The sequence below is a fragment of the Panulirus ornatus genome, chromosome 20 (assembly GCF_036320965.1).
Source record: "Panulirus ornatus isolate Po-2019 chromosome 20, ASM3632096v1, whole genome shotgun sequence".
Classification (NCBI taxonomy): domain Eukaryota; kingdom Metazoa; phylum Arthropoda; class Malacostraca; order Decapoda; family Palinuridae; genus Panulirus; species Panulirus ornatus.
The window spans coordinates 44740245-44766453 of NC_092243.1; the positions used below are offsets into that span (position 1 = coordinate 44740245).

The window sequence follows — 26209 nt, forward strand, 5'->3', positions numbered from 1 at the left end:
GATATGTCAAGCACTACCCCCTCTGCCGGTCACCATGCACTGGACCATGCCAATACAAATATAAAATCTTTCTTACTTTTCATTGTCAATCTATCAATTCACAAATGGAAAAATATTTTTCAATGGGCATATGAAGATGGGGATTACATGAAGGTGTGGATTCCTACGTGAATATATTTGCAGATGATGCAAAGGTCATGAGGGAAATGAAAAGCAAGGAGCAAATCAGCTTACAAGAGGACATAAAACAAACTCTAAAATTGGTCAGAAACATAGGTGATGAAATTCAACCCAAGCAAATATAAAGTAATGAGGATGAAACAAAGCTAAAGACTACCTCAATAAGATTATTACCTTGCAAGAAATAAGCTTCAGGATTCTGTAACATCAAGGGGATGGCCAAAGCAAAAGAGTCTGTACTTACACCTATCGTTACATGTTTCCTTTGCATAAGCCATTCTATGCATTCTTCCCCCATTTCTCTATCCAGTACTCTTCCACCCTATTTCTTCAAGTACAAGGATAAGGAAATATTTAGAGAGCTTTTTATATACTACATAAGGCCAAAATTAGAATATACTTGTCATGTTTGGTCACTGCACCTAAAAAAGCACACAGAGCTAAAAGATAAGGTCCACAAAAAGGCAACAAAGATTATACCAGAATCAAGAGAGCTAAGTTACAGATAAAGGCTGAAGACTTTATATTTATCAAACATGGAAATGAGAAATGTGAGGAGTAACCTCATCATAAACTTTAAGTTTTTTAAAAGAGATCGACAACATGGAATATGAACAGTTCTTTGAAATTAAGTAAGGAACCAATCACTTTCCTCTCTTCCTACTTGTACGGCATGTGCACAAGTAGGAAGAGAGGAAAGTGATTAGTTCCCAGTGAATGCTGGTTTGCGGCAGGGGTGCGTGATGTCTCCATGGTTGTCTAATTTGTTTATGGATGGGGGTGTTAGGGAGGTGAATGCAAGAGTTTAGGAGAGAAGGGCAAGTATGCAGTCTGTTCTGGATGAGATGGCTTGGGAAGTGAATCAGTTGTTGTTCACTGATGATACAGCGCTGGTGGCTGATTCATGTGAGAAACTGCAGAAGTTGGTGACTGAGTTTGGTAAAGTGAGTGAAAGAAGAAAGCTAAGAGTAAATGTGAATACGGGCAAGATTATTAGGTTCAGTAGGGTTGAGGGACAAGTCAATTGGGAGGTAAGTTTGAATGGAGAAAACTGGAGGAAGTGAAGTGTTTTAGATATGTGGGAGTGGATTTAGCTGGGGATGGAACCATGGAAGTGGAAGTGAGTCACAGGGTGGGGGAGGGGGAGAAGGTTCTGGGAGCACTGAAGAATGTGTGGAAGGTGAGAACATTATCTTGGAGAGAAAAAATGGGAATGTTTGAAGGAACAATGGTTCTAACAATGTTATGTGGTTGCAAGGCATGGGCTATAGATAAGGTTGTGCGGAGGAGGGTGGATGTGTTGGATAAGAAATGTTTGAGGACAATATGGTTTGATCAAATAAGTAATGAAAGGGTAAGAGAGATGTGTGGAAATAAAAAGTGTGGTTGAGAGAGCAGAAGAGGGTGTGTTGAAATTGTTTGGTCACATGGAAAGAATGAGTGAGGAAAGATTGACAAAGAGGATATATGTGTCAGAGGTGGTGGGAACGAGGAGAAGTGGGAGACCAAATTGTAGGTGGAAGGATGGAGTGAAAAAGGTTTTGAGCAATCGGGGCCTCAATGTACAAGAAGGTGAAAGGCGTGCAAAGAATAGAGTGAACTGGAACAATGTGGTATACCAGGGTTGACGTGCTGTCAATGGATTGAACCAGGGCATGTGAAGCGTCTGGGGTAAACCATGGAAAGGTCTATGGGGCCTGGATGTGGATAGGGAGCAGTGTTTCTGGTGCATTACACATGACAGCTAGAGACTGAGTGTGAACGAATGTGGCCATTCTTGTCTTTTCCTAGTGCTACATCACAGGAGTGGGGATTAAGATGATGATGATGATGATGCTGTTTCATGTGTGGCAGGGTGGCAATGAGAATGGGTGAAGGCAGCAAGTATGAATATGTATGTGTATATATGTATATGTCTGTGTATGTACATGTATGTATACAATGAAATGTATTGGTATGTATATGTGCGTGTGGGCGCTTATGTGTATATATGTGGGTTGGGCCATTCTTTCATCTGTTTCCTTGCGCTACCTCGCTAATGCAGGAAAAAGCGATTAAGTATAATAAAAAAAATAATAAAATAAGTAAGGAACTTGCTAAAAAGGATGTAAAGAAATAATTTTATAGTATAAGAGTGTTGGATGAATGAAGCAAAATGGATGAGGAAATGGTCAATGCAAACAATATATATAAATTTTTGAGATTGTATTATTGTAGTGAATGATCAAGAATGTAATATTCCCTCCGTAAGAAAAAATAAGTAATTACTGAAACTAACACTGTTGTGTATAGCATAAATGAAGCAGCTAAACACGAATACATATCAATAAAAAACAAGGCTAGTGATAAATCAATAATGATACAAAACTTATGAAAATTTTATATACCTGGTAGTCTATGAGGCATTAAGTGAAAGCTGTGAAGTGGTTCTTGTTGTGTATCAGTAGTTTCATCTAATGATCTGTCTTGTACTTCTACCATTAAAGTTCTTTCTTCGTGTCCTTTTTCTTCATTTGTTGTACACTGAGTACATCGGGGAATATGCTGGGTGAAAATATCTTCTTTTATTGCTTCTGCATCAACCTTGTGTCCACATCTTTGACATGTAGCTGTGGCAAATGAACCTGTGGATTAAGAATATGAAATGATCCTCAGATTATTCACAAACACATGGATGTCATCAAATCAGAAATATCAAAAGAATTTCTAAATGCATTCCACTATATCATACTAAACTTTTGGACACATTTTCAATTGAAAAATATTTACATAAGTGATATTTGGTTGCAATCGTTTATGTGAACTATAAAGTTTAGCAACTTGACTAAACCACAGAAAGAAATTCTGATTGTAAATATGTTAGCACCACCAACTGCCCCAATCACCTACTGGTTCTTAGCTAACTGTGATGTCAGATTGCAAATATGGTTCTAAAAACTGCACTGCACATATAATTCAACCATTCCTACTAACCAGCTGTCTAGTTTTGGCTTGTCCATGGTAAAGAAAACAAAAGCAAAGCTCACTCCTAAGTGCACTATCCACTCACTTTAATTAACAACCAGTTTTCTGCAATTGAAGTCCAGCAAGTTGTGGGAACTACTGCTTAATCCCTTGACTTCTCCAGCTGTAAGTTTACTTGAGGCAAGTGACTCCTCTATGCATAAATATCTGCATTAATTTTAACACCTCCAAATCAGGACTGCCCACCAGATGTGTGCGGTAGCCAAGTTGCCACTGTGTAATAATTTCTTACCACAGTCACTCAACATATTTGCAATGGCAGTGATGCCATTGATGCCCACACATTGATGACTTGTGCAGCTGATAATTTTATGAACTTTTATAATTTTGCTGATACAAAAAAAAAAAAAAAAACCAGTGAATCACAGTGATCAAACTAGAAAAGATTCATTATATAAAATACATAATAATCTTTACTTGACAAAAGAGAATGATGAATGGATTACTTGTATCTGGACTGCCAGAAAGCATTTACCACTATACAAACACAGGGGAGGCTGTTCATGAAACTAGATCATAAAGGAAACTCCATCAAGAGACGAAAGAATATCTTAGCAGAAGGGAACAGAGGATGCACATTGGAAGAGCTTTCTCAAAATGGGTTCAGGTCACAAGTATCAAGAGATCCTGTTCTGGGACCATAACTCGTCTTGATCATTGCAAATGACCTGCCTGAATGTACACACTTCTACCTGAATATGCTTGCAGATCATGAAAAGGTTTCTGGGGGAATTAAGAGTATGTGGAAAAAGAAAACGTTATCTTGGAGAGCAAAACTATGTATGTTTGAAGGAATAGTAATTCCAGCAATATAATATGGTTGCAAGGCATGGGCTATGAATAGGGTCGTGCAGAGGATGGTGTATGTGTTAGAAATGTTTGAGAACAATATGCAGTGTGAGGTTGTTTGACCCTAATCAAGTAAGTAATGAAAGGGTAAGAGAGATCTGTGGTAAAAAAAAAAAAAGTGGTTGAGAGAGTGGAAGGGGGGTGTGTTGAAATGGTTTGGACATATGGAGAGAATGAGTGAGGACAGACAGATAAAGAGGATACATGTGTCAGAGTTGGAGGGAACAAGAAGTGGGAGACCAAATTGGAGGAGGAAGGATGGAGTGGAAAAGATTTTGAGCAGTCGGGGCCTGAACATACAGGAAGGTGAGAGGCGTACAAGGAACACAGTGACTTGGGTCGATGTAGGATACAGGGGTCAACATGCTATCAATAGACTGAACCAGGGATGTGAAGTGTCTGTAGTAAACCATGGAGAGGTATGTGGGGCCTGGATGTGGATAGGGAGCAGTGGTTTTGGAGCATTACACATGACAGCTAGAGACTGAGTGTGAATGAATGTAGCCATTTTTGTCGGTTTTCCTGGCGCTACCTCGCTGAAGTGGGGGGTGGTGATGCTGTTTCCTATGGGGTGGGGTAGTGACAGGAATGGATGAGGCAAGCAAGTATGAATATGTACATGTGAATATATGTATATGTCTGTGTATATATATGTATATATATGTTGATATGTATATGCGCACATATGGGCATTTATGTATATATGTGTGTATATGAGTGGATAGGGCATTCTTTGTCTGTTTCCTGGAGCTACCTCGCCAATGCGGAAAACAACACTACCTAGTGCGCGTGTGCAAAGGAGGGGGTATCATTTCATGTGTGGCGGGGTGGCAACAGGAATGAATAAAGGAAGCAAGTATGAATTATGTATATGTGTATAATATGCATATGTCTGTGTATGTGTATCCCTGGGAATAGGGGAGAAAGAATACTTCCCATGCATTCCTCACGTGTTGTAGAAGGCTACTAAAGGGGATGGGAGCGGGGGGCTAGAAACCCTCTCCTCCTTGTATTTCAACATTCTAAAAGGGGAAACAGAAGAAGGAGTCACGCGGGGAGTGTTCATCCTCCTCGAAGGCTCAGATTGGGGTGTCTAAATGTGTGTGGATGTAACAAAGATGAGAAAAAAGGAGAGATAGGTAGTATGTTTGAGGAGAGGAACCTGGATGTTTTGGCTCTGAGTGAAATGAAGCTCAAGGGTAAAGGGGAAGAGTGGTTTGGGAATGTCTTGGGAGTAAAGTCAGGGGTTAGTGAGAGGACAAGAGCAAGGGAAGGAGTAGCACTACTCCTGAAACAGGAGTGGTGGGAGAATGTGATAGAGTATAAGAAAGTAAATTCTAGATTGATATGGGTAAAAATGAAAGTTGAATGAGAGAGATGGGTGATTATTGGTGCACATGCACCTGGGCATGAGAAGAAAGATCATGAGAGGCAAGTGTTTTGGGAGCAGCTGAATGAGTGTGTTAGTGGTTTTGATGCACGAGACCGGGTTATAGTGATGGATGATTTGAATGCAAAGGTGAGTAATGTGGCAGTTGAGGGAATAATTGGTATACATGGGGTGTTCAGTGTTGTAAATAGAAATGGTGAGAGCTTGTAGATTTATGTGCTGAAAAAAGACTGGTGATTGGGAATACCTGGTTTAAAAAGAGAGATATACATAAGTATACATATGTAAGTAGGAGAGATGGCCTGAGAGCGTTATTGGATTACGTGTTAATTGTAGGCGCGCGAAAGAGAGACTTTTGGATGTTAATGTGCTGCGAGGTGCAACTGGAGGGATGTCTGATCATTATCTTGTGGAGGCGAAGGTGAAGATTTTTAGAGGTTTTCAGGAAAGAAGAGAGAATGTTGGGGTGAAGAGGGTGGTGACAGTAAGTGAGCTTGGGAAGGAGACTTGTGTGAGGAAGTACCAGGAGACTGAGTACAGAATGGAAAAAGGTGAGAACAAAGGAAGTAAGGGGAGTGGGAGAGGAATGGGATGTATTTAGGGAAGCAGTGATGGAGTGCGCAAAAGATGCTTGTGGCATGAGAAGTGTGGGAGGTGGGTTGATTAGAAAGGGTAGTGAGTGGTGGGATGAAGAAGTAAGATTATTAGAAAAAGAGAAGAGAGAGGTATTTGGACAGTTTTTGCAGGGAAAAAATGCAAATGAGTGGGAGATGTATAAAAGAAAGAGGCAGGGGGTCAAGAGAAAGGTGCAAGAGGTGAAAAAGAGGGCAAATGAGAGTTGGGGTGAGAGAGTATCATTAAATTTTAGGAAGAATAAAAAGATGTTTTGGAAGGAGGTAAATAAAGTGCGTAAGACAAGGGAACAAATGGGAACTTCATTGAAGGGGGCTAATGGGGAGGTGATAACAGGTAGTGGTGATGTGAGAAGGAGATGGAGTGGGTATTTTGAAGGTTTGTTGAATGTGTTTGATGATCAAGTGGCAGATATAGGGTGTTTTGGTCGAAGTGGTGTGCAAAGTGAGAGGGTTAGGGACAATGATTTTGGTAAACAGAGAAGAGGTAGTAAAAGCTTTGTGGAAGATGAAAGCCGGAAAGGCGGCGGGTTTGGATGGTATTGCAGTGGAATTTATCAAAAAAGGGGGAGAAGACTGTAATGTTGACTGGTTGGTAAGGTTATTCAATGTATGTATGATTCATGGTGAGGTGCCTGAGGATTGGCGGAATGCTTGCATAGTGCCATTGTACAAAGGCAAAGGGGATAAGAGTGAGTGCTCAAATTACAGAGGTATAAGTTTGTTGAGTATTCCTGGTAAATAATATGGGAGGGTATTGATTGAGAGGGTGAAGGCATGTACAGAGCATCAGATTGGGGAAGAGCAGTGTGGTTTCAGAAGTGGTAGAGGATGTGTGGATCAGGTGTTTGCTTTGAAGAATATATGTGAGAAATACTTAGAAAAGCAAATGGATTTGTATGTAGCATTTATGGATCTGAGGAAGGCATACGATAAAGTTGATAGAGATGCTCTGTGGAAGGTATTAAGAATATATGGTGTGGGAGGCAAAATGCTAGAAGCAGTGAAAAGTTTTTATCGAGGATGTGTGTGAATAAGAAGAGAGGAAAGTGATTGGTTCTCAGTGAATGTACGTTTCGGCAGGGGTGTGTGATGTCTCCATGGTAGTTTAATTTGTTTATGGATGGGGTTGTTAGGGAGGTGAATGCAAGAGTTTTGGAAAGAGGGGCAAGTATGCAGTCTGTTGTGGATGAGAGAGCTTGGGAAGTGAGTCAGTTGTTGTTCGCTGATGATACAGCGCTGCTGGCTGATTCATGTGAGAAACTGCAGAAGCTGGTGACTGAGTTTGGTAAAGTGTGTGAAAGAAGAAAGTTGAGAGTAAATGTGAATAAGAGCAAGGTTATTAGGTACAGTAGGGTTGAGGGTCAAGTCAACTGGGAGGTAAGTTTGAATGGAGAAAAACTGGAGGAAGTAAAGTGTTTTAGATATCTGGGAGTGGATCTGGCAGCGAATGGAACCATGAAAACGGAAGTGAATCATAGGGTGGGGGAGGGGGCGAAAATTCTGGGAGCCTTGAAGAATGTTTGGAAGTCGAGAAAATTATCTCCGAAAGCAAAAATGGGTATGTTTGAAGGAATAGTGATTCCAACAATGTTGTATGGTTGCGAGGCATGGGCTATGGATAGAGTTGTGCACAGGAGGGTGGATGTGCTGGAAATGAGATGTTTGAGGACAATATGTGGTGTGAGGTGGTTTGATCGAGTAAGTAATGTAAGGGTAAGAGAGATGTGTGGAAATAAAAAGAGTGTGGTTGAGAGAGAGCAGAAGAGGGTGGTTTGAAATGGTTTGGGCACATGGAGAGAATGAGTGAGGAAAGATTGACAAAGAGGATATATGTGTCAGAGGTGGAGGGAACGAGGAGAAGTGGGAGACCAAATTGGTGGTGGAAAGATGGAGTGAAAAAGATTTCGAGTGATCGGGGCCTGAACATGCAGGAGGGTGAAAGGCGTGGAAGGAATAGAGTGAATTGGAACGATGTGGTATACCGGGGTCGACGTGCTGTCAATGGATTGAACCAGGGCATGTGAAGCGTCTGGGGTAAGCCATGGAAAGTTCCGTGGGGCCTAGATGTGGAAAGGGAGCTGTGGTTTTGGTGCATTATTACATGACAGCTAGAGATTGAGTGTGAACGAATGGGGCATTTGTTGTCTTTTCCAAGCGCTACCTCACACACATGAGGGGGCAGGGGGTTGGTATTATATGTGTGGCGAGGTTGCGATGGGAATAAATAAAGGCAGACAGTATAAATTATGTACATGTGTATATATATGTATACATTGAGATGTATAGGTATGTATATTTGCATGTGTGGACGTGTATGTATATACATGCGTATGTGGGTGGGTTGGGCCATTCTTTCATCTGTTTCCTTGCGCTACCTCACTAATGCGGGAGACAGCGACAAAGCAAAATAGAATAAATAAAAATAATTTTTTTTTTATTTTGCTTTTATGTATACATTAAAATGTATAGGTATATATATACTCGTGTGTGGACGTGTATGTATATACGTGTGTATGAGGGTGGGTTGGGCCATTCTTTTGTCTGTTTCCTTGCGCTATCTCGCTAACGCGGGAGACAGCGACAAAGTATGTTAAATGATAAAATATATAAAATGGGAAACAGAAGGAGTCATGCGTGGAGTGCTTATCCTCCTTGAAGGCTCACATTGGGGTGTCTAAATGTGTGTGGATGTAACCAAGATGAGAAGAAAGGAGAGATAGTTTGTATGTTTGAGGAAAAAACCTGGATATTTTGGCTCTGGGTACATTGAAATTCAAGGGTAAAAGGGAAGAGTGGTTTGGGAAAGTCTTCCAAGTAAAGTCAGGGGTTGGTGAGAGAACAAGAGTTAAGGAGGGAAGGAGTGGCACTGCTCCTGAAGCAGGAGTTGTGGGATTATGTGATAGAGTGTAAGAAAGTAAATTCTATATTGTTGTCAGTAAAACTGAAAGTACAGAATGGAAAAAGGTGAGAACAAAGGAGGTAAGGGGAGTGGGGGAGGAATGGGACGTATTTAGGGAAGCAGTGATGGCTTGCGCAAAAGATGCTTGTGGCATGAGAAGAGTGGGAGGTGGGTTGATTAGAAAGGGTAGTGAGTGGTGGGATGAAGAAGTAAGATTATTAGTAAAAGAGAAGAGAGAGGCATTTGGATGATTTTTGCTGGGAAAAAATGCAAATGAGTGGGAGATGTATAAAAGAAAGATAGGAGGTCAAGAGAAAGGTGCAAGAGGTGAAAAAGAGGGCAAATGAGAGTTGGGGTGAGAGAGTATCATTAAATTTTAGGGAGAATAAAAAGACGTTCTGAAAGGAGGTAAATAAAGTGCGTAAGACAAGCGAGCAAATGGGAACTTCAGTGAAGGGCGCTAATGGGGAGGTGATAACAAGTAGTGGTGATGTGAGAAGGAGATAGAGTGAGTATTTTGAAGGTTTGTTGAATGCGTTTGATGACAGAGTGGCAGATATAGGGTGTTTTGGTTGAAGTGGTGTGCAAAGTGAGAGGGTTAGGGAAAATGATTTGGTAAACAGATAAGAGGTAGTAAAAGCTTTGCGAAGATGAAAACCGGCAAGGCAGTAGGTTTGATGGTATTGCAGTGGAATTTATTAAAAAAGGGGGTGACTGTATTGTTGACTGGTTGGTAAGGTTATTTAATGTATGTATGAGTCATGGTGACGTGCCTGAGGATTGGTGGAATGCGTGCATAGTGCCATTGTACAAAGGCAAAGGGGATAAGAGTGAGTGCTCAAATTACAGAGGTATAAGTTTGTTGAGTATTCCTGGTAAATTATATGGGAGGGTATTGATTGAGAGGGTGAAGGCATGTACAGAGCATCAGACTGGGGAAGAGCAGAGTGGTTTCAGAAGTGGCAGAGGATGCGTGGATCAGGTGTTTGCTTTGAAGAATGTATGTGAGAAATACTTAGAAAAACAAATGGATTTGTATGTAGCATTTATGGATCTGGAGAAGCCATATGATAAGGTTGACAGAGAGGTTTTGTGGAAGGTTCTAAGAGTATGTGGTATGAGAAGTAAGTTGCTAGAAGCAGTGAAAAGTTTTTACCAACGATGTAAGGCACACGTACAACTAGGAAAAGAGGAGAGTGACTGGTTCCCAGTGAAAGTTGGTGTGCAGCAGGGGTGCATGATTTCTCCATGGTTGTTTAATTTGTTTATGGATGGGGTGGTTAGGGAGGTGATAAAGTGCTGGTGGCTGATTCTGGTGAGAAACTGCAAAAGTTGGTGACTGTGTTTGGTAAAGTGTGTGAAAGAAGAAAGTTTAGAGTATATGTGAATAAGAGTAAGGTAATTAGGTTCAGTAGGGTTGAGGGACAAGTTAATTGGGAGATAAGTTTGAATGGAGAAAGACTGGAGGAAGTGAAGTGTTTTAGATATCTGGGAGTGGACTTAGCAACGGATGGAACCATGGAAGCGGAAGTGAGTCACAGGGTGGGGGAGAGGGCAAAGGTTCTAGGAGCATTGAAGAAAGTGTAGACGGCAAGAACATTATCACAGAGAGCAAAAATGGGTATGTTTGAAGGAATAGTGGTTCCAACAATGTTATATGGCTGCGAGGCATGGGCTATAGATAAAGTTGTGCGGAGGAGGGTGGATGTGTTGGAAATGAAATGTTTGAGGGTAATTTGTGGTGTGAGGTAGTTTAATCAAGTAAGTAAGGAAAGTGTGAGAGATATGTGGAATTAAAAAGAGTGTGGTAGAGAGAGCAGAAGAGGGTGTGTTGAAATGGTTTGGGCATATGGAGAAAATAAGTGAGGAAAGACTGACAAAGAGGACATATGTGTCAGAGGTGGCAGGAACAAGGAGAAGCAGGAGACCAAATTGGAGGTGGAAGGATGGAGCGAAAAAAATTTTGAGCCATCGGGGCCTGAGCATACAGTAAGAGGCGTGCAAGGAATAGAGTGCAAGAATAGAGTGAATTGAAATTATGTGGTATACCAGGGTCAACGTACAGTCAACGGACTGAATTACAGCATGTGAAATGTCTAGGGTAAACCATGGAAAATCTGTGGGGCCTGGATGTGGATAGGGAGCTGTGGTTTCGGTGCATTACCTATGACAGTTTGAGACTGAATGTGAACAAATGTGACCTTTTTTATCTGTTTTCCTGGCACTACCTCAATGAAGCTGGGGGAAGGAATGCTGTTTGCTGTGGGATGGGGTAGCACTAGGAATGGACGAAGGCAAGCAAGTATGAATACGTACTTGTGTATATTCCTAAGAGTCCACGGGGAAAATGAAACACGAAAAGTTCCCAAGTGCACTTTCGTGTAATAATCACATCATCATGGGAGATACAAGAGAGGAATATAACAGTCAGTTGATATACATCGAAGAGACGAAGCTAGGACGCCATTTGGTAAACATGTGATTGTCCAAAACATATGTTTTGGACAATCGCATGTTTACCAAGTAATGAGGATGAGACAGAAAAAGAAGTTCCCAATATGAATACCATCTAGAAGGATAAAAGCTATAAAAATCTGTTTAAGACAGAAACTTGGGAGAAGACATCCCTAACTTGATGCCTGAAGCCCACACTAGGGGAATGGTAAATGCTGATACTGTCTGTTGACATACTGTCTGTTGACAAGCCTCATATAGCTTTCAAGAAAATATTCAGAAGAATATTCACATCATGCATTAGGCTAAAACTAGAATGTACTTCTCAAGTTTAGTCAATGTTCTAAAAGAAGCACAAAGAATAGAGAAAGCCCCTAGGATGGCACCAAAGATAATACCAAAATCAAGAGAGCTAAGTTATAGGGAAATGTTCAAGATCTTAAATTTGACCAAAATGGAAGAAGTGATGGAAAACCTGATCACAGCCTTTAAGTTCCTGAACCGGTTTGATGATATTAACAATGAAGAATTTTCTGAAAGGTGTAAGGATATGAAAACCATTGACCATAACATGAAATCAAGCAAATAACTTGTTAAAAATAATGTAAAGAAGTACTTTTAGAGTGAAAGAGTTGTAAATGAATGGAATAAAATGAACGATGAAACTGTAAATGTAGAGAGCATACAAAAGTTTAACATGTATAAAACTTCCTTTCAATAAAGCAGAAATGGAAATTACAAAAAAGGTAATCAGTTATGCACACTGTACTTGACAGTACATTCTGCTTCATCCACACTTGAATTTCTGGCATTGTGTCCACAAAAATAAAAGCTCTCTTTTTCACAAATGACGTTTGACAACCCCTAACTCACACAACTCATTCTTTGTAATTATAGATTTTCTTGCAGTGAGTGCCTTTTGGCAAAATCATAGGAACAACAGATAGAAGTAGAAGGTAGGAACATTAAACAGGAGCATTGGATAGAAACATTAGGTAGAAGTAAAAAGTAGAAACATTAGCTGGGAACATTAGGGAGAGGCAGTAGGTTGGAACAGTAGGTATAAGTAGTTGGTAGGAACATTAGGTAGAAATAGTTGGCAGGAACATTAGGCAGAAGCCTAAGAAAACACTGCACTATAGTTGCCCTTTGCCAGTGGCCTATTAAGGGTGAGGCACTAAAGGGTAAGAGGCAGCACTGGAGTTCACCATTTATGGAGATTCTTTTGTCGTGGCCATCCTATTGAGGGAATTCCGAAATGGAAAGGGCATCAGAGATATGTATAGACAGATAGACAAATATTTGAAACAGTACCACATGGAAAGCTTGTCAAGGAGCTAGATCTTCAGCCAGGAGTAAAGAGGATACTACTTCACTGGACAGATGATCAAAAGCAAATATAGGAAGATATCAGGGAAGCCTTCTTGAAATAAGATGAGGTCACCAATGGTGTCACAGGGGACTGTTTTGGGACTATTACTTTACTTGATCTATATAAATGACTTGCAGGAAGGATTAAACACCTATCTAAATATGTGGAATTCCAGATGATACCAAAGTCATGAGGAAAGTGAAAATAATAATCTGTCAGAAAAGGAAAGAGGGATAGATGAGATCAAGGAGATGGAAAATTTAGTGAAGGAGGCTTTGGGATACTGAAGCCTTAACATTCACGAAGATGAAAGGTGACAGAGAGAGAATGAACTGGATCAATGTGGTACTGGAGAGCACAATGCTTTCTTTGGGCTGAACCAGGGGATGTGAAGCAGTCAAAATAAAACCATGGAATTGCTAAGGTAGAAGCAATTGTGTAAAAAAAAAAAAAAAAAAATACAAATTATCATTTTTAAAATGGATATCAAAGTAAATAATACCATGTACTTACCATGGCACTGAATGACATTTTTAATTCCTGCAACTTGTTCTAAGGTGTCAATATTCTGGGTGTAATTTCGAAGCAATTTGTTGTGTTGTTCTATCAGACGAATAAATCTGAAAATTTTAAAGATGAATTGCACACATTAATTCAGTTTTTCTAAACATTCAAATAATCAAATATCCATACGAAACACAAAATTTTTGTAGTGAAGTAGCATCCACAGAAGTTCTCCTTTAATATCAAACAGCATTTCCTTTACAGAACTAGACTCAATACAGATTACAATAAGCCACCAAAAATCAGAAAATACCTTCACTTAACCCCTTCCCTTTCCATCCTAAGTAGACTTGGCCTGAATATTTGTGTAAATAATTATCATCCTGAGTTAACTCATGTCACTTATATTCTAAAAGTTAGTATCCTGAGATAACTTATAGAATTACAGTTATGTTTTCTATCATTCCCAAGAAATAAGAGCATACGAGTCACTGCAATTATTCATACCTCCAGATGAAAGCCTGCTGTGGCATCTCTGTGAGGAGATGCAAACATCTGCCTTATTTTTGTTCGCTTTTCCACTTTTTTGCCCAAAAATGTTAAGTGATAATGAATATGGTAGAAATGACTGTGCAGACACAGATATGAGAATAATACCTAATTTAATGAGAAGAAAAGCTCCAACTCTGGTATTCCAACACGAAGCAAAGTTTCTCTTGGAGGAGGTGCAAGCATCTGGTTTACTTCTGCTTTTCTACCATTTTTGCTCTCAGCAGACTGAGCAATAATGAATATGACTGATAATTATTCACAAAATAACGACAATACTTCAATTTCTATTAGTAAATTTATCTTTACCTCTTATTGTGCCTTACTGCAATAACACTATTAGTTACACAAATGATGAATATCACAATATGTTGCAGTATTTCTAGTTTTCTTGATACTATAAGGAACTTGCTAAATTGATAGTTGAAAGAACAAGCAGGTATGTTGAGCAAAAGCTGCCAGCAGCATCAAGGGATAATGAAAGAAATAAATGTACCCCATCAAAATCAATGAAATAACATGATTTATGCAATTCTTCGACAAAATGTCATTTTTTTTTCTTTGTCTTTTATATTGTCTTCTAAAATCTAAAGTTCATAAAATCAAATCATCTATTCTTCTGAATTATTTTTGTACTTATTGCAATACCTTGTACTCTCAGTAACTGTGTATTTCATTGTGTAAAATTTTCTACAACATTAACATTTCCAACATAATATTTTGATTGTTGCTTTTCCTATCTGCATACATTTCAAAACTGTATGAAAGAATGGAAAAAGAATTTGACCATACTTGGGGAAGAGAGAAGACAGAGAGAGGAGTAGGGGAAGGAATAACTAGAGTATCAATCATTTATTGCTTGAAATTGTAGAAAGACTATGCCATAGCATAAAGACGGAATATAAGCAATAAAATTGCTAAATTCCAAAAAGTCATATGTACCTACATATCTATCCACATTCTGTTTGTCATCAACTATATCATATGCCTTCTCCAGATCCATAAATGCTACATACAAATCCATCTGTTTTTCTAAGTATTTCTCACATACATTCTTCAAAGAAAACACCTGATCCACACATCCTCTACCACTTCTGAAACCACACTGCTCCTCCCCAATCTGATGCTCTGTAAATGCCTTCACCCTCTCAATCAACAACCTCCCATATAATTTCCTAAGAATACTCAACAAACTTATACCTCTGTAATCTGAACACACCTTTATCCCCTTTGAGTTTGTACAATGGCACTATGCATGCATTCAGCCAATCCACAGGCACTTCACCATAAGCCATACAAACACTGAATATCCTCACCAACCAGTCAACAATACAGTAACCCCCTTTTTTTAATAAATTCCACTGCAATACCATCTAAACCCACCACCCTGCCAGCTTTCATCTTCCGCAAAGCTTTCACTACCTCTTCCCTGTTTACCAAATCATTCTCCCTAACCCTCTCACTTCGCACACCACCTCAACCAAAGCACCCTATATTTTCTACTCTATCATCAAACACATTCAACAAACCTTCAAAATACTCACTCCATCTCCTTCTCACATCACCACTACTTGTTACTGCCTCCCCATTAGCCCCCTTCACTGATGTTCCCATTTGTTCTCTTGCCTTACACACTTTATTTACCTCCTTCCAAAACATCTTTTTATTCTCCCTAAAATCTAATGATACTCTCTCACCCCAACTCTCATTTGCCCTCTTTTTCACCTCTTGCACCTTTCTCTTGACCTTCTGCCTCTTTCTTTTATACATCTCCCACTCATTTGCATTATTTCCTTACAAAAATCGTCCAAATACCTCTCTCTTCTCTTTCACTAATAATCTTACTTCTTCATCCCGCCACTCACAACCCTTTCTAATCTGCCTACCTCCCACTCTTCTCATGCCACAAGCATCTTTTGTGCAATCCATCACTGATTCCCTAAATACATCCCATTCCTCCCCCACTCCCCTAACCTCCTTTGTTCTCACCTTTTTCCATTCTGTACTCAGTCTCTCCAGGTACTTCCTCACACAAGTTTCATTCCCAAGCTCACTTACTCTCACCACTCTCTTCACTCCAACATTCTCTCTTCTTTTCTGAAAACCCATACAAATCTTCACCTTCGCCTCCACAAGATAATGATCAGACATCCCTCCAGTTGCACCTCTCAGCACATTAACATCCAAAAGTCTCTCTTTCGCGCGCCTATCAATTAACACATAATCCAATAATGCTCTCTGGCCATCTCTCCTACTTACATACATATACTAATGTATATCTTTACAAATGTATATCTTTTTAAACCAGGTATTCCCAATCATCAGTCCTTTCTCAGCACATAAATTACAAGCTCTTCACCATTTCCATTTACAACACTGAACACCCCATGTATACCAATTATTCCCTCAACTGCCACATTACTCACCTTTGCATTCAAATCACCCATCACTATAACCCGGTCTCGTGCATCAAAACTACTAACACACTCATTCAGCTACTCCCAAAACACTTGCCTCTCATGATCTTTCTTCTCATGCCCAGGTGCATATGCACCAATAATCACCCATCTCTCTCCATAAACTTTCAGTTTTACCCGTATCAATCTAGAGTTTACTTTCTTACACTCTATCACATACTCCCACAACTCCAGTTTCAGGAGTAGTGCTACTCCTTCCCTTGCTCTTGTCCTCTCACTAACCCCTGACTTTACTCCCAAGATATTCCCAAACCACTCTTCCCCTTTACCCTTGAGCTTCGTTTCACTCAGAGCCAAAACATCCAGGTTCCTTTCCTCAAACATACTAACTATCTCTCCTTTTTTTCTCATCTTGGTTACATCCACACATATTTAGACACCCCAATCTGAGCCTTCGAGGAGGATGAACACTCCCCGCGTGGCTCCTTCTTATGTTTCCCCTTTTTAGAAAGTTAAAATACAAGGAGAGGAGGGTTTCTAGCCCCCCGCTCCCGTCCCCTTTAGTCGCCTTCTACGACACGTGAGGAGTGTATGTGAGTAATACTTGGAAAAACAAATGGATTTGTACATAGCATTTATGGATCTAGAGAAGGCATATGATAGTGTTGATAGAGATGCTCTGTGGAAGGTATTAAGAGTATATGGCATGAGAGGGAAGTTGCTAGAAGCAATGAAAATTTTTTATCGAGGATGTAAGACATGTACGAGTAGGAGGAGAGGAAAGTGATTGGTTCCCAGTGAATGTCAGCTTGCAGCAGGGGTGCATGATGTCTCCATGGTTTTTTAATTTGTTTATGGATGAGGTTGTTAGGGAGGTGAATGCAAGAGTTTTGGAGAGAGGGACAAGTATGCAGTCTGTTGGGGATGTGAGGGCTTGGGAAGTGAGTCAGTTGTTGTTCGCTGATGATACAGCGCTGGTGGCTGATTCGGTTCAGAAACTGCAGAATCTGGTGACTGAGTTTGGTAAAGTGTGTGAAAGAAGAAAGCCGAGGGTAAATGTGAATAAGAGCAAGGTTATTACATACAGTAGGGTTGAGGGACAAGTCAATTGGGTGGTAAGTTTGAATGGAGAAAAACTGGAGGAAGTGAAGTGTTTCAGATATCTGGGAGTGGATTTAGCAGCAGATGGAACCATGGAAGCGGAAGTGAGTCACAGGGTGGGGGAGGGGGGCGAAGGTTCTGGAAGCATTGGAGAATGTGTGGAAGGCGAGAACATTATCTCGGAAAGCAAAAATGGGTATGTTTGAATAGTGGCTCCAACAATGTTATATGGTTGCAAGGCGTGGGCTATAGATAAAGTTGTGCGGAGGAGGGTGGATGTGTTGGAAATGAAATGTTTGAGGACAATATGTGGTGTGAGGTGGATTAATCGAGTAAGTAGTGAAATGGAAAGAGAGATGTGTGGTAATAAAAACAGTGTGGTTGAGAGAGCAAAAGAGGGTGTATTGAAATGGTTTAGTCAAATGGAGAGAATGGGTGAGGAAAGACTGACAAAGAGGATATATGTGTCAGAGGTGGAGGGAACGAGGAGAAGTGGGAGACCAAATTGGAGGTGGAAGGATGGAGTGAAAAAGATTTTGAGCGATCGGGCCCTGAACATACAGTAGGGTGAAAGGCGTGCAAGGAATAGAGTGAATAGGAACAATAAGGTATACCAGAGTCGATGTGCTGTCAATGGATTGAAGCATCTTGGGTAAACCATGGAAAGTTTTGTGTGGCCTGGATGTGGAAAGGGAGCTGTGGTTTTGGTGCATTATACATGACAGCTAGAGACTGTGAACAAATGTCGCCTTTGTTATCTTTTCCTAGCACGACCTCACATGCGTGCGGGGGATGTCATTTCATATGTGGCGGGGTGGCAACAGGAATGAATAAAGGCAGCAAGTTTCAATTATGTACATGGGTATATATGTATCTTTGTTTGTGTATGTATATATATGTATACATTGGAATGTAATTTTATCCCTGGGGATAGTGGAGAAAGAATACTTCCCATGCATTCCTCACGTGTCGTAGAAGCCGACTAAAGGGGATGGGAGCGGGGGGATAGAAACCCTCCCCTACTTGTATTTTAACTTTCTAAAAGGGGGAACAGAAGAAGGAGTCACGCGGGGAGTGCTCATCCTCCTCGAAGGCTCAGACTGGGGTGTCTAAATGTGTGTGGATGTAACCAAGATGAGAAAAAAGGAGAGATAGGTAGTATGTTTGAGGAAAGGATCCTGGATGTTTTGGCTCTGAGTGAAACAAAGCTCAAGGGTATAGGGGAAGAGTGGTTTGGGAATGTCTTGGGAGTAAAGTCAGGGGTTAGTGAGAGGACAAGAGCAAGGGAAAGAGTAGCACTACTCCTGACACAGGAGTGGTGTGAGTATGTGATAGAGTGTAAGAAAGTAAACAACTCTAGATTGATATGGGTAAAACTGAAAGTTGATGGAGAGAGATGGGTGATTATTGGTGCATAAGCACCTGGGCATGAGAAGAAAGATCATGAGAGGCAAGTGTTATGGGAGCAGCTGAATGAGTGTGTTAGTGGTTTTGATGCACGAGACCGGGTTATAGTGATGGGTGATTTGAATGCAAAGGTGAGTAATGTGGCAGTTGAAGGAATAATTGGTATACATGGGGGGTTCAGTGTTGTAAATGGAAATGGTGAAGAGATTGTAGATTTTTTTTTTTTTTTTTTTTTTTTTTTTTTTATACTTTGTCGCTGTCTCCCGCGTTTGCGAGGTAGCGCAAGGAAACAGACGAAAGAAATGGCCCAACCCCCCCCATACACATGTACATACACACGTCCACACACGCAAATATACATACCTACACAGCTTTCCATGGTTTACCCCAGACGCTTCACATGCCTTGATTCAATCCACTGACAGCACGTCAACCCCTGTATACCACATCGCTCCAATTCACTCTATTCCTTGCCCTCCTTTCACCCTCCTGCATGTTCAGGCCCCGATCACACAAAATCCTTTTCACTCCATCTTTCCACCTCCAATTTGGTCTCCCTCTTCTCCTCGTTCCCTCCACCTCCGACACATATATCCTCTTGGTCAATCTTTCCTCACTCATTCTCTCCATGTGCCCAAACCACTTCAAAACACCCTCTTCTGCTCTCTCAACCACGCTCTTTTTATTTCCACACATCTCTCTTACCCTTACGTTACTTACTCGATCAAACCACCTCACACCACACATTGTCCTCAAACATCTCATTTCCAGCACATCCATCCTCCTGCGCACAACTCTATCCATAGCCCACGCCTCGCAACCATACAACATTGCTGGAACCACTATTCCTTCAAACATACCCAGTTTTGCTTTCCGGGATAATGTTCTCGACTTCCACACATTTTTCAAGGCTCCCAAAATTTTCGCCCCCTCCCCCACCCTATGATCCACTTCCGCTTCCATGGTTCCATCCGCTGACAGATCCACTCCCAGATATCTAAAACACTTCACTTCCTCCAGCCTCTCACCATTCAAACTCACCTCCCAATTGACTTGACCCTCAACCCTACTGTACCTAATAACCTTGCTCTTATTGACATTTACTCTTAACTTTCTTCTTCCACACACTTTACCAAACTCCGTCACCAGCTTCTGCAGTTTCTCACATGAATCCGCCACCAGCGCTGTATCATCAGCGAACAACAACTGACTCACTTCCCAAGCTCTCTCATCCCCAACAGACTTGTATGAAGTCTGTTGGAGATTGTAGATTTATGTCCTGAAAAAGGACTGGTGATTGGGAATACCTGGTTTAAAAAGTGAGATATACATAAGTATACGTATGTAAGTAGGAGAGATGGCCAGAGAGCATTATTGGATTATGTGTTAATTGATAGGAGCGCAAAAGAGAGACTTTTGGATGTTAATGTGCTGAGAGGTGCAACAGGAGGGATGTCTGATCATTATCTTGTGGAAGCGAAGGTGAAGATTTGTAGGGGTTTTCAGAAAAAAAGAGAGAATGTTGGGGTGAAGAGAGTGGTGAGAGTAAGTGAGCTTGGGAAGGAGACTTGTGTGAGGAAGTACCTGGAGAGACTGAGTACAGAATGGAAAAAGGTGAGAACAATGGAAGTAAGGGGAGTGGGGGAGGAATGGGATGTATTTAGGGAATCAGTGATGGATTGCACAAAAGATGCTTGTGGCATGAGAAGAGTGGGAGGTGGGTTGATTAGAAAGGGTAGTGAGTGGTGGGATGAAGAAGTAAGATTATTAGTGAAAGAGAAGAGAGAGGCATTTGGACGATTTTTGCAGGGAAATAATACAAATGAGTGGGAGATGTATAAAAGAAAGAGGCAGGGGGGTCAAGAGAAAGGTGCAAGTGGTGAAAAAGAGGGCAAATGAGAGTTGGGGTGAGAGAGTATAATTAAATTTTAGGGAGAATAAAAGGATGTTTTGGAAGGAGGTAAATAAAGTGCGTAAGACAAGGGAGCAAATGGGAACTTCAGTGAAGGGGGCTAATGGGGAGGTGATAACTAGTGGTGATGTGAGAAGGAGATGGAGTGAGTATTTTGAAGGTTTGTTGAATGTGTTTGATGATAGAGTGGCAGATATAGGGTGTTTTGGTCGAGGTGGTGTGCAAAATGAGAGGTTTAGGGAGAATGATTTGGTAAAGAGAGAAGAGGTAGTAAAAGCTTTGCGGAAGATGAAAGCCGGCAAGGCAGCAGGTTTGGATGGTATTGCAGTGGAATTTATTAAAAAAGGGGGTGACTGTATTGCTGACTGGTTGGTAAGGTTATTTAATGTATGTATGACTCATGGTGAGGTGCCTGAGGATTGGCGGAATGCTTGCATAGTGCCATTGTACAAAGGCAAATTATATGGGAGGGTATTGATTGAGAGGGTGAAGGCATGTACAGAGCATCAGATTGGGGAAGAGCAGTGTGGTTTCAGAAGTGGTAGAGGATGTGTGGATCAGGTGTTTGCTTTGACAAATGTATGTGAGAAATACTTAGAAAAGCAAATGGATTTGTATGTAGCATTTATGGATCTGGAGAAGGCATATGATAGAGTTGATAGAGATGCTCTGTGGAAGGTATTAAGAATATATGGTGTGGGAGGCAAGTTGTTAGAAGCAGTGAAGAGTTTTTATCGAGGATGTAAGGCATGTGTACGTGTAGGAAGAGAGGAAAGTGATTGGTTCTCAGTGAATGTAGGTTTGCGGCAGGGGTGTGTGATGTCTCCATGGTTGTTTAATTTGTTTATGGATGGGGTTGTTAGGGAGGTGAATGCAAGAGTTTTGGAAAGAGGGGCAAGTATGAAGTCTGTTGGGGATGAGAGAGCTTGGGAAGTGAGTCAGTTGTTATTCGCTGATGATACAGCGCTGGTGGCTGATTCATGTAAGAAACTGCAGAAGCTGGTGACTGAGTTTGGTAAAGTGTGTGAAAGAAGAAAGTTAAGAGTAAATGTGAATAAGAGCAAGGTTATTAGGTACAGTAGGGTTGAGGGTCAATTCAATTGGGAGGTGAGTTTGAATGGAGAAAAACTGGAGGAAGTGAAGTGTTTTAGATATCTGGGAGTGGATCTGGCAGCGGATGGAACCATGGAAGCGGAAGTGGATCATAGGGTGGGGGAGGGGGCGAAAATTCTGGGAGCCTTGTAGAATGTGTGGAAGTCGAGAACATTATCTCAGAAAGCAAAAATGGGTATGTTTGAAGGAATAGTGGTTCCAACAATGTTGTATGGTTGCGAGGCGTGGACTATGGATAGAGTTGTGCGCAGGAGGATGGATGTGCTGGAAATGAGATGATTGAGGACAATGTGTGGTGTGAGGTGGCTTGATCGAGTAAGTAACATAAGGGTAAGAGAGATGTGTGGAAATAAAAAGAGCGTGGTTGAGAGAGCAGAAGAGGGTGTTTTGAAATGGTTTGGTCACATGGAGAGAATGAGTGAGGAAAGATTGACCAAGAGGATATATGTGTCAGAGGTGGAGGGAACGAGGAGAAGAGGGAGACCAAATTGGTGGTGGAAAGATGGTGTGAAAAAGATTTTGTGTGATCGGGGCCTGAACATGCAGGAGGATGAAAGGAGGGCAAAGAATAGAGTGAATTGGAGCGATGTGGTATACCGGGGTTGACGTGCTGTCAGTGGATTGAATCAAGGCATGTGTATGGGGGTGGGTTGGGCCATTTCTTTCGTCTGTTTCCTTGCGCTACCTCGCAAACGCGGGAGACAGCGACAAAGCAAAAAAAAAAAAAAATGTTTGTTGAGTATTCCTGGTAAATTATATGGGAGGGTATTGACTGAGAGGATGAAGGCATGTACAGAGCATCAGACTGGGGAAGAGCAATGTGGTTTCAGAAGTGGTAGAGGATGTGTGGATCAGGTGTTTGCTTTGAAGAATGTATGTGAGAAATACTTAGAAAAGCAAATGGATTTGTGTGTAGCATTTATGGATCTGGAGAAGGCATATGATAGAGTTGATAGAGATGCTCTGTGGAAGGTATTAAGAATATATGGTGTGGGAGGCAAGTTGTTAGAAGCAGTGAAAAGTTTTTATCAAGGATGTAAGGCATGTGCACATGTAGGAAGAGGGGAAAGTGATTGGTTCTCAGTGAATGTAGGTTTGCAGTAGGGGTGTGTGATGTCTCCATGGTTGTTTAACTTGTTTATGGATGGGGTTGTTAGGGAAGTGAATGCAAGAGTTTTGGAAAGAGGGGCAAGTATGCAGTCTGTTGTGGATGAGAGAGCTTGGGAAGTGAGTCAGTTGTTGTTCGCTGATGATACAGCGCTGGTGGCTGATTCATGTGAGAAACTGCAAAAGCTGGTGACCGAGTTTGGTAAAGTGAGTGAAAGAAGAAAGTTGAGAATAAATTTGAATAAGAACAAGGTTATTAGGTACAGTATGGTTGAGGGTCAAGTCAATTGGGAGGTAAGTTTGAATGGAGAAAAACTGGAGGAAGTAAAGCATTTTAGATACCTGGGAGTGGATCTGGCAGCGGATGGAACCATGGAAGAGGAAGTGAATCATAGGGTGGGGGAGGGGGCGAAAATTCTGGGAGCCTTGAAGAATGTTTGGAAGTCGAGAACATTATCTCGAAAAGCAAAAATGGGTATGTTTGAAGGAATAGTAGTTCCAAAAATGTAGTATGGTTGCAAGGCGTGGGCTATGGATAGAGTTATGCGCAGGAGGGTGGATGTGCTGGGAATGAGATGTTTGAGGACAATATGTGGTATGAGGTGGTTTGATCGAGTAAGTAATGTAAGGGTAAGAGAGATGTGTGAAAATAAAAAGAGTGTGGTTGAGAGAGCAGAAGAGGGTGTTTTGAAATGGTTTGGTCGCATGAAGAGAATGAGTGAGGAAAGCTTGACCAAGAGGATATATGTGTCAGAGGTGGAGGGAACGAGGAGAAGTGAGAGACCAAATTGGAGGTGGAAAGATGGAGCGAAAAAGATTTTGAGTGATCGGGGCCTGAACATGCAGGAGGGTGAAAGGCATGCAAGGAATAGAGTGAATTGGAACAATGTGGTATACCGGGGTCGACGTGATGTCAATGGATTGAACCAGGGCATGTGAAGCATCTGGGTAAACCATGGAAAGTTGTGTGGGGCCTGGATGTGGAAAGGGAGCTGTGGTTTCGGTGCATTATTACATGACAGATAGAGACGCTTAACATGCCCTGATTCAATCCACTGACAGCACGTCAACCCCGGTATACCACATCGATCCAATTCACTCTATTCCTTGCCCGCCTTTCACCCTCCTGCATGTTCAGGCCCCGATCACTCAAAATCTTTTTCAATCTATCTTTCCACCTCCAATTTGGTCTCCCACTTCTCCTCGTTCCCTCCACCTCCAACACATATATCCTCTTGGTCAATCTTTCCTCACTCATTCTCTCCATGTGCCCAAACCATTTCAAAACACCCTCTTCTGCTCTCTCAACCACGCTCTTTTTATTTCCACACATCTCTCTTACCCTTACATTACTTACTCGATCAAACCACCTCACACCACACATTGTCCTCAAACATCTCATTTCCAGCACATCCACCCTCCTGCGCACAACTCTATCCATAGCCCACGCCTCACAACCATACAACATTGTTGGAACCACTATTCCTTCAAACATACCCATTTTTGCTTTCCGAGATAATGTTCTCGACTTCCACACATTCTTTAAGGCTCTGAGGATTTTCGCCCCCTCCCCCACCCTATGACTCACTTCCGTTTTCATGGTTCCATCTGCTGCCAGATCCACTCCCAGATATCTAAAACACTTTACTTCCTCCAGTTTTTCTCCATTCAAACTTACCTCCCAATTGACTTGACCCTCAACCCTACTGTACCTAATAACCTTTCTCTTATTCACATTTACTCTTAACTTTCTTCTTTCACACACTTTACCAAACTCAGTCACCAGCTTCTGCAGTTTCTCACATGAATCAGCCACCAGCGCTGTATCATCAGCAAACAACAACTGACTCACTTCCCAAGCTCTCTCATCCACAACAGACTTCATACTTGCCCCTCTTTCCAAAACTCTTGCATTCACCTCCCTAACAACCTCATCCATAAACAAATTAAACAACCATGGAGACATCACACACCCCTGCCGCAAACCTACATTCACTGAGAACCAATCACTTTCCTCTCTTCCTACATGTACACATGCCTTACATCCTCGATAAAAACTTTTCACTGCTTCTAACAACTTGCCTCCCACACCATATATTCTTAATACCTTCCACAGAGCATCTCTATCAACTCTATCATATGCCTTCTCCAGATCCATAAATGCTACATACAAATCCATTTGCTTTTCTAAGTATTTCTCACATACATTCTTCAAAGAAAACACCTGATCCACACACCCTCTACCACTTCTGAAACCACATTGCTCTTTCCCAATCTGATGCTCTGTACATGCTTTCACCCTCTCAATCAATACCCTCCCATATAATTTACCAGGAATACTCAACAAACTTATACCTCTGTAATTTGAGCACTCACTCTTATCCCCTTTGCCTTTGTACAATGGCACTATGCAAGCATTCCGCCAATCCTCAAGCACCTCACCATGAGTCATACATACATTAAATAACCTTACCAACCAGTCAACAATACAGTCACCCCCTTTTTTAATAGATTTCACTGCAATACCATCCAAACCTGCTGCCTTGCTGGCTTTCATCTTCCGCAAAGCTTTTACTACCTCTTCTCTGTTTACCAAATCATTTTCCCTGACCCTCTCACTTTGCACACCACCTCGACCAAAACACCCTATATCTGCCACTCTATCATCAAACACATTCAACAAACCTTCAAAATACTCACTCCATCTCCTTCTCACATCACCACTACTTGTTATCACCTCCCCATTAGCCCCCTTCACTGAAGTTCCCATTTGCTCGCTTGTCTTACGCACTTTATTTACCTCCTTCCAGAACATCTTTTTATTCTCCCTAAAATTTAATGATACTCTCTCACCCCAACTCTCATTTGCCCTCTTTTTCACCTCCTGCACCTTTCTCTTGACCTCCTGTCTCTTTCTTTAATACATCTCCCACTCAATTGCATTTTTTCCCTGCAAAAGTCATCCAAATGCCTCTCTCTTCTCTTTCACTAATAATCTTACTTCTTCATTCCACTACTCACTACCCTTTCTAATCAACCCACCTTCCACGCCTCTCACGCCACAAGCATCTTTTGCGCACTCCATCACTGAATCCCTAAATACATCCCATTCCTCCCCCAATCCCCTTACTTCCATTGTTCTTACCTTTTTCCATTCTGTACTCAGTCTCTCCTGGTACTTTCTCACACAAGTCTCCTTACCAAGCTCACTTACTCTCACCACCCTCTTCACCCCAACATTCACTCTTCTTTTCTGAAAATCCATATGTTTAGAATATTTTTGCTGCCTCTCCTTC

General features: G+C 41.4%; 1 protein-coding gene across 1 annotated transcript in view; it reads right to left on the reverse strand.

The window, feature by feature from the left end:
* Positions 1–26209, reverse strand: part of Sirt1 (Sirtuin 1) — a 116094-nt gene that overhangs the window by 60662 nt on the left and 29223 nt on the right. The window contains exons 6-7 of the mRNA XM_071674820.1: positions 13317–13423; positions 2568–2804 (exon numbers count right to left, since the gene is read on the reverse strand). Of these exons, the coding sequence (XP_071530921.1) occupies positions 2568–2804; positions 13317–13423 (344 nt within the window). The remainder of the gene's footprint in view (positions 1–2567; positions 2805–13316; positions 13424–26209) is intronic.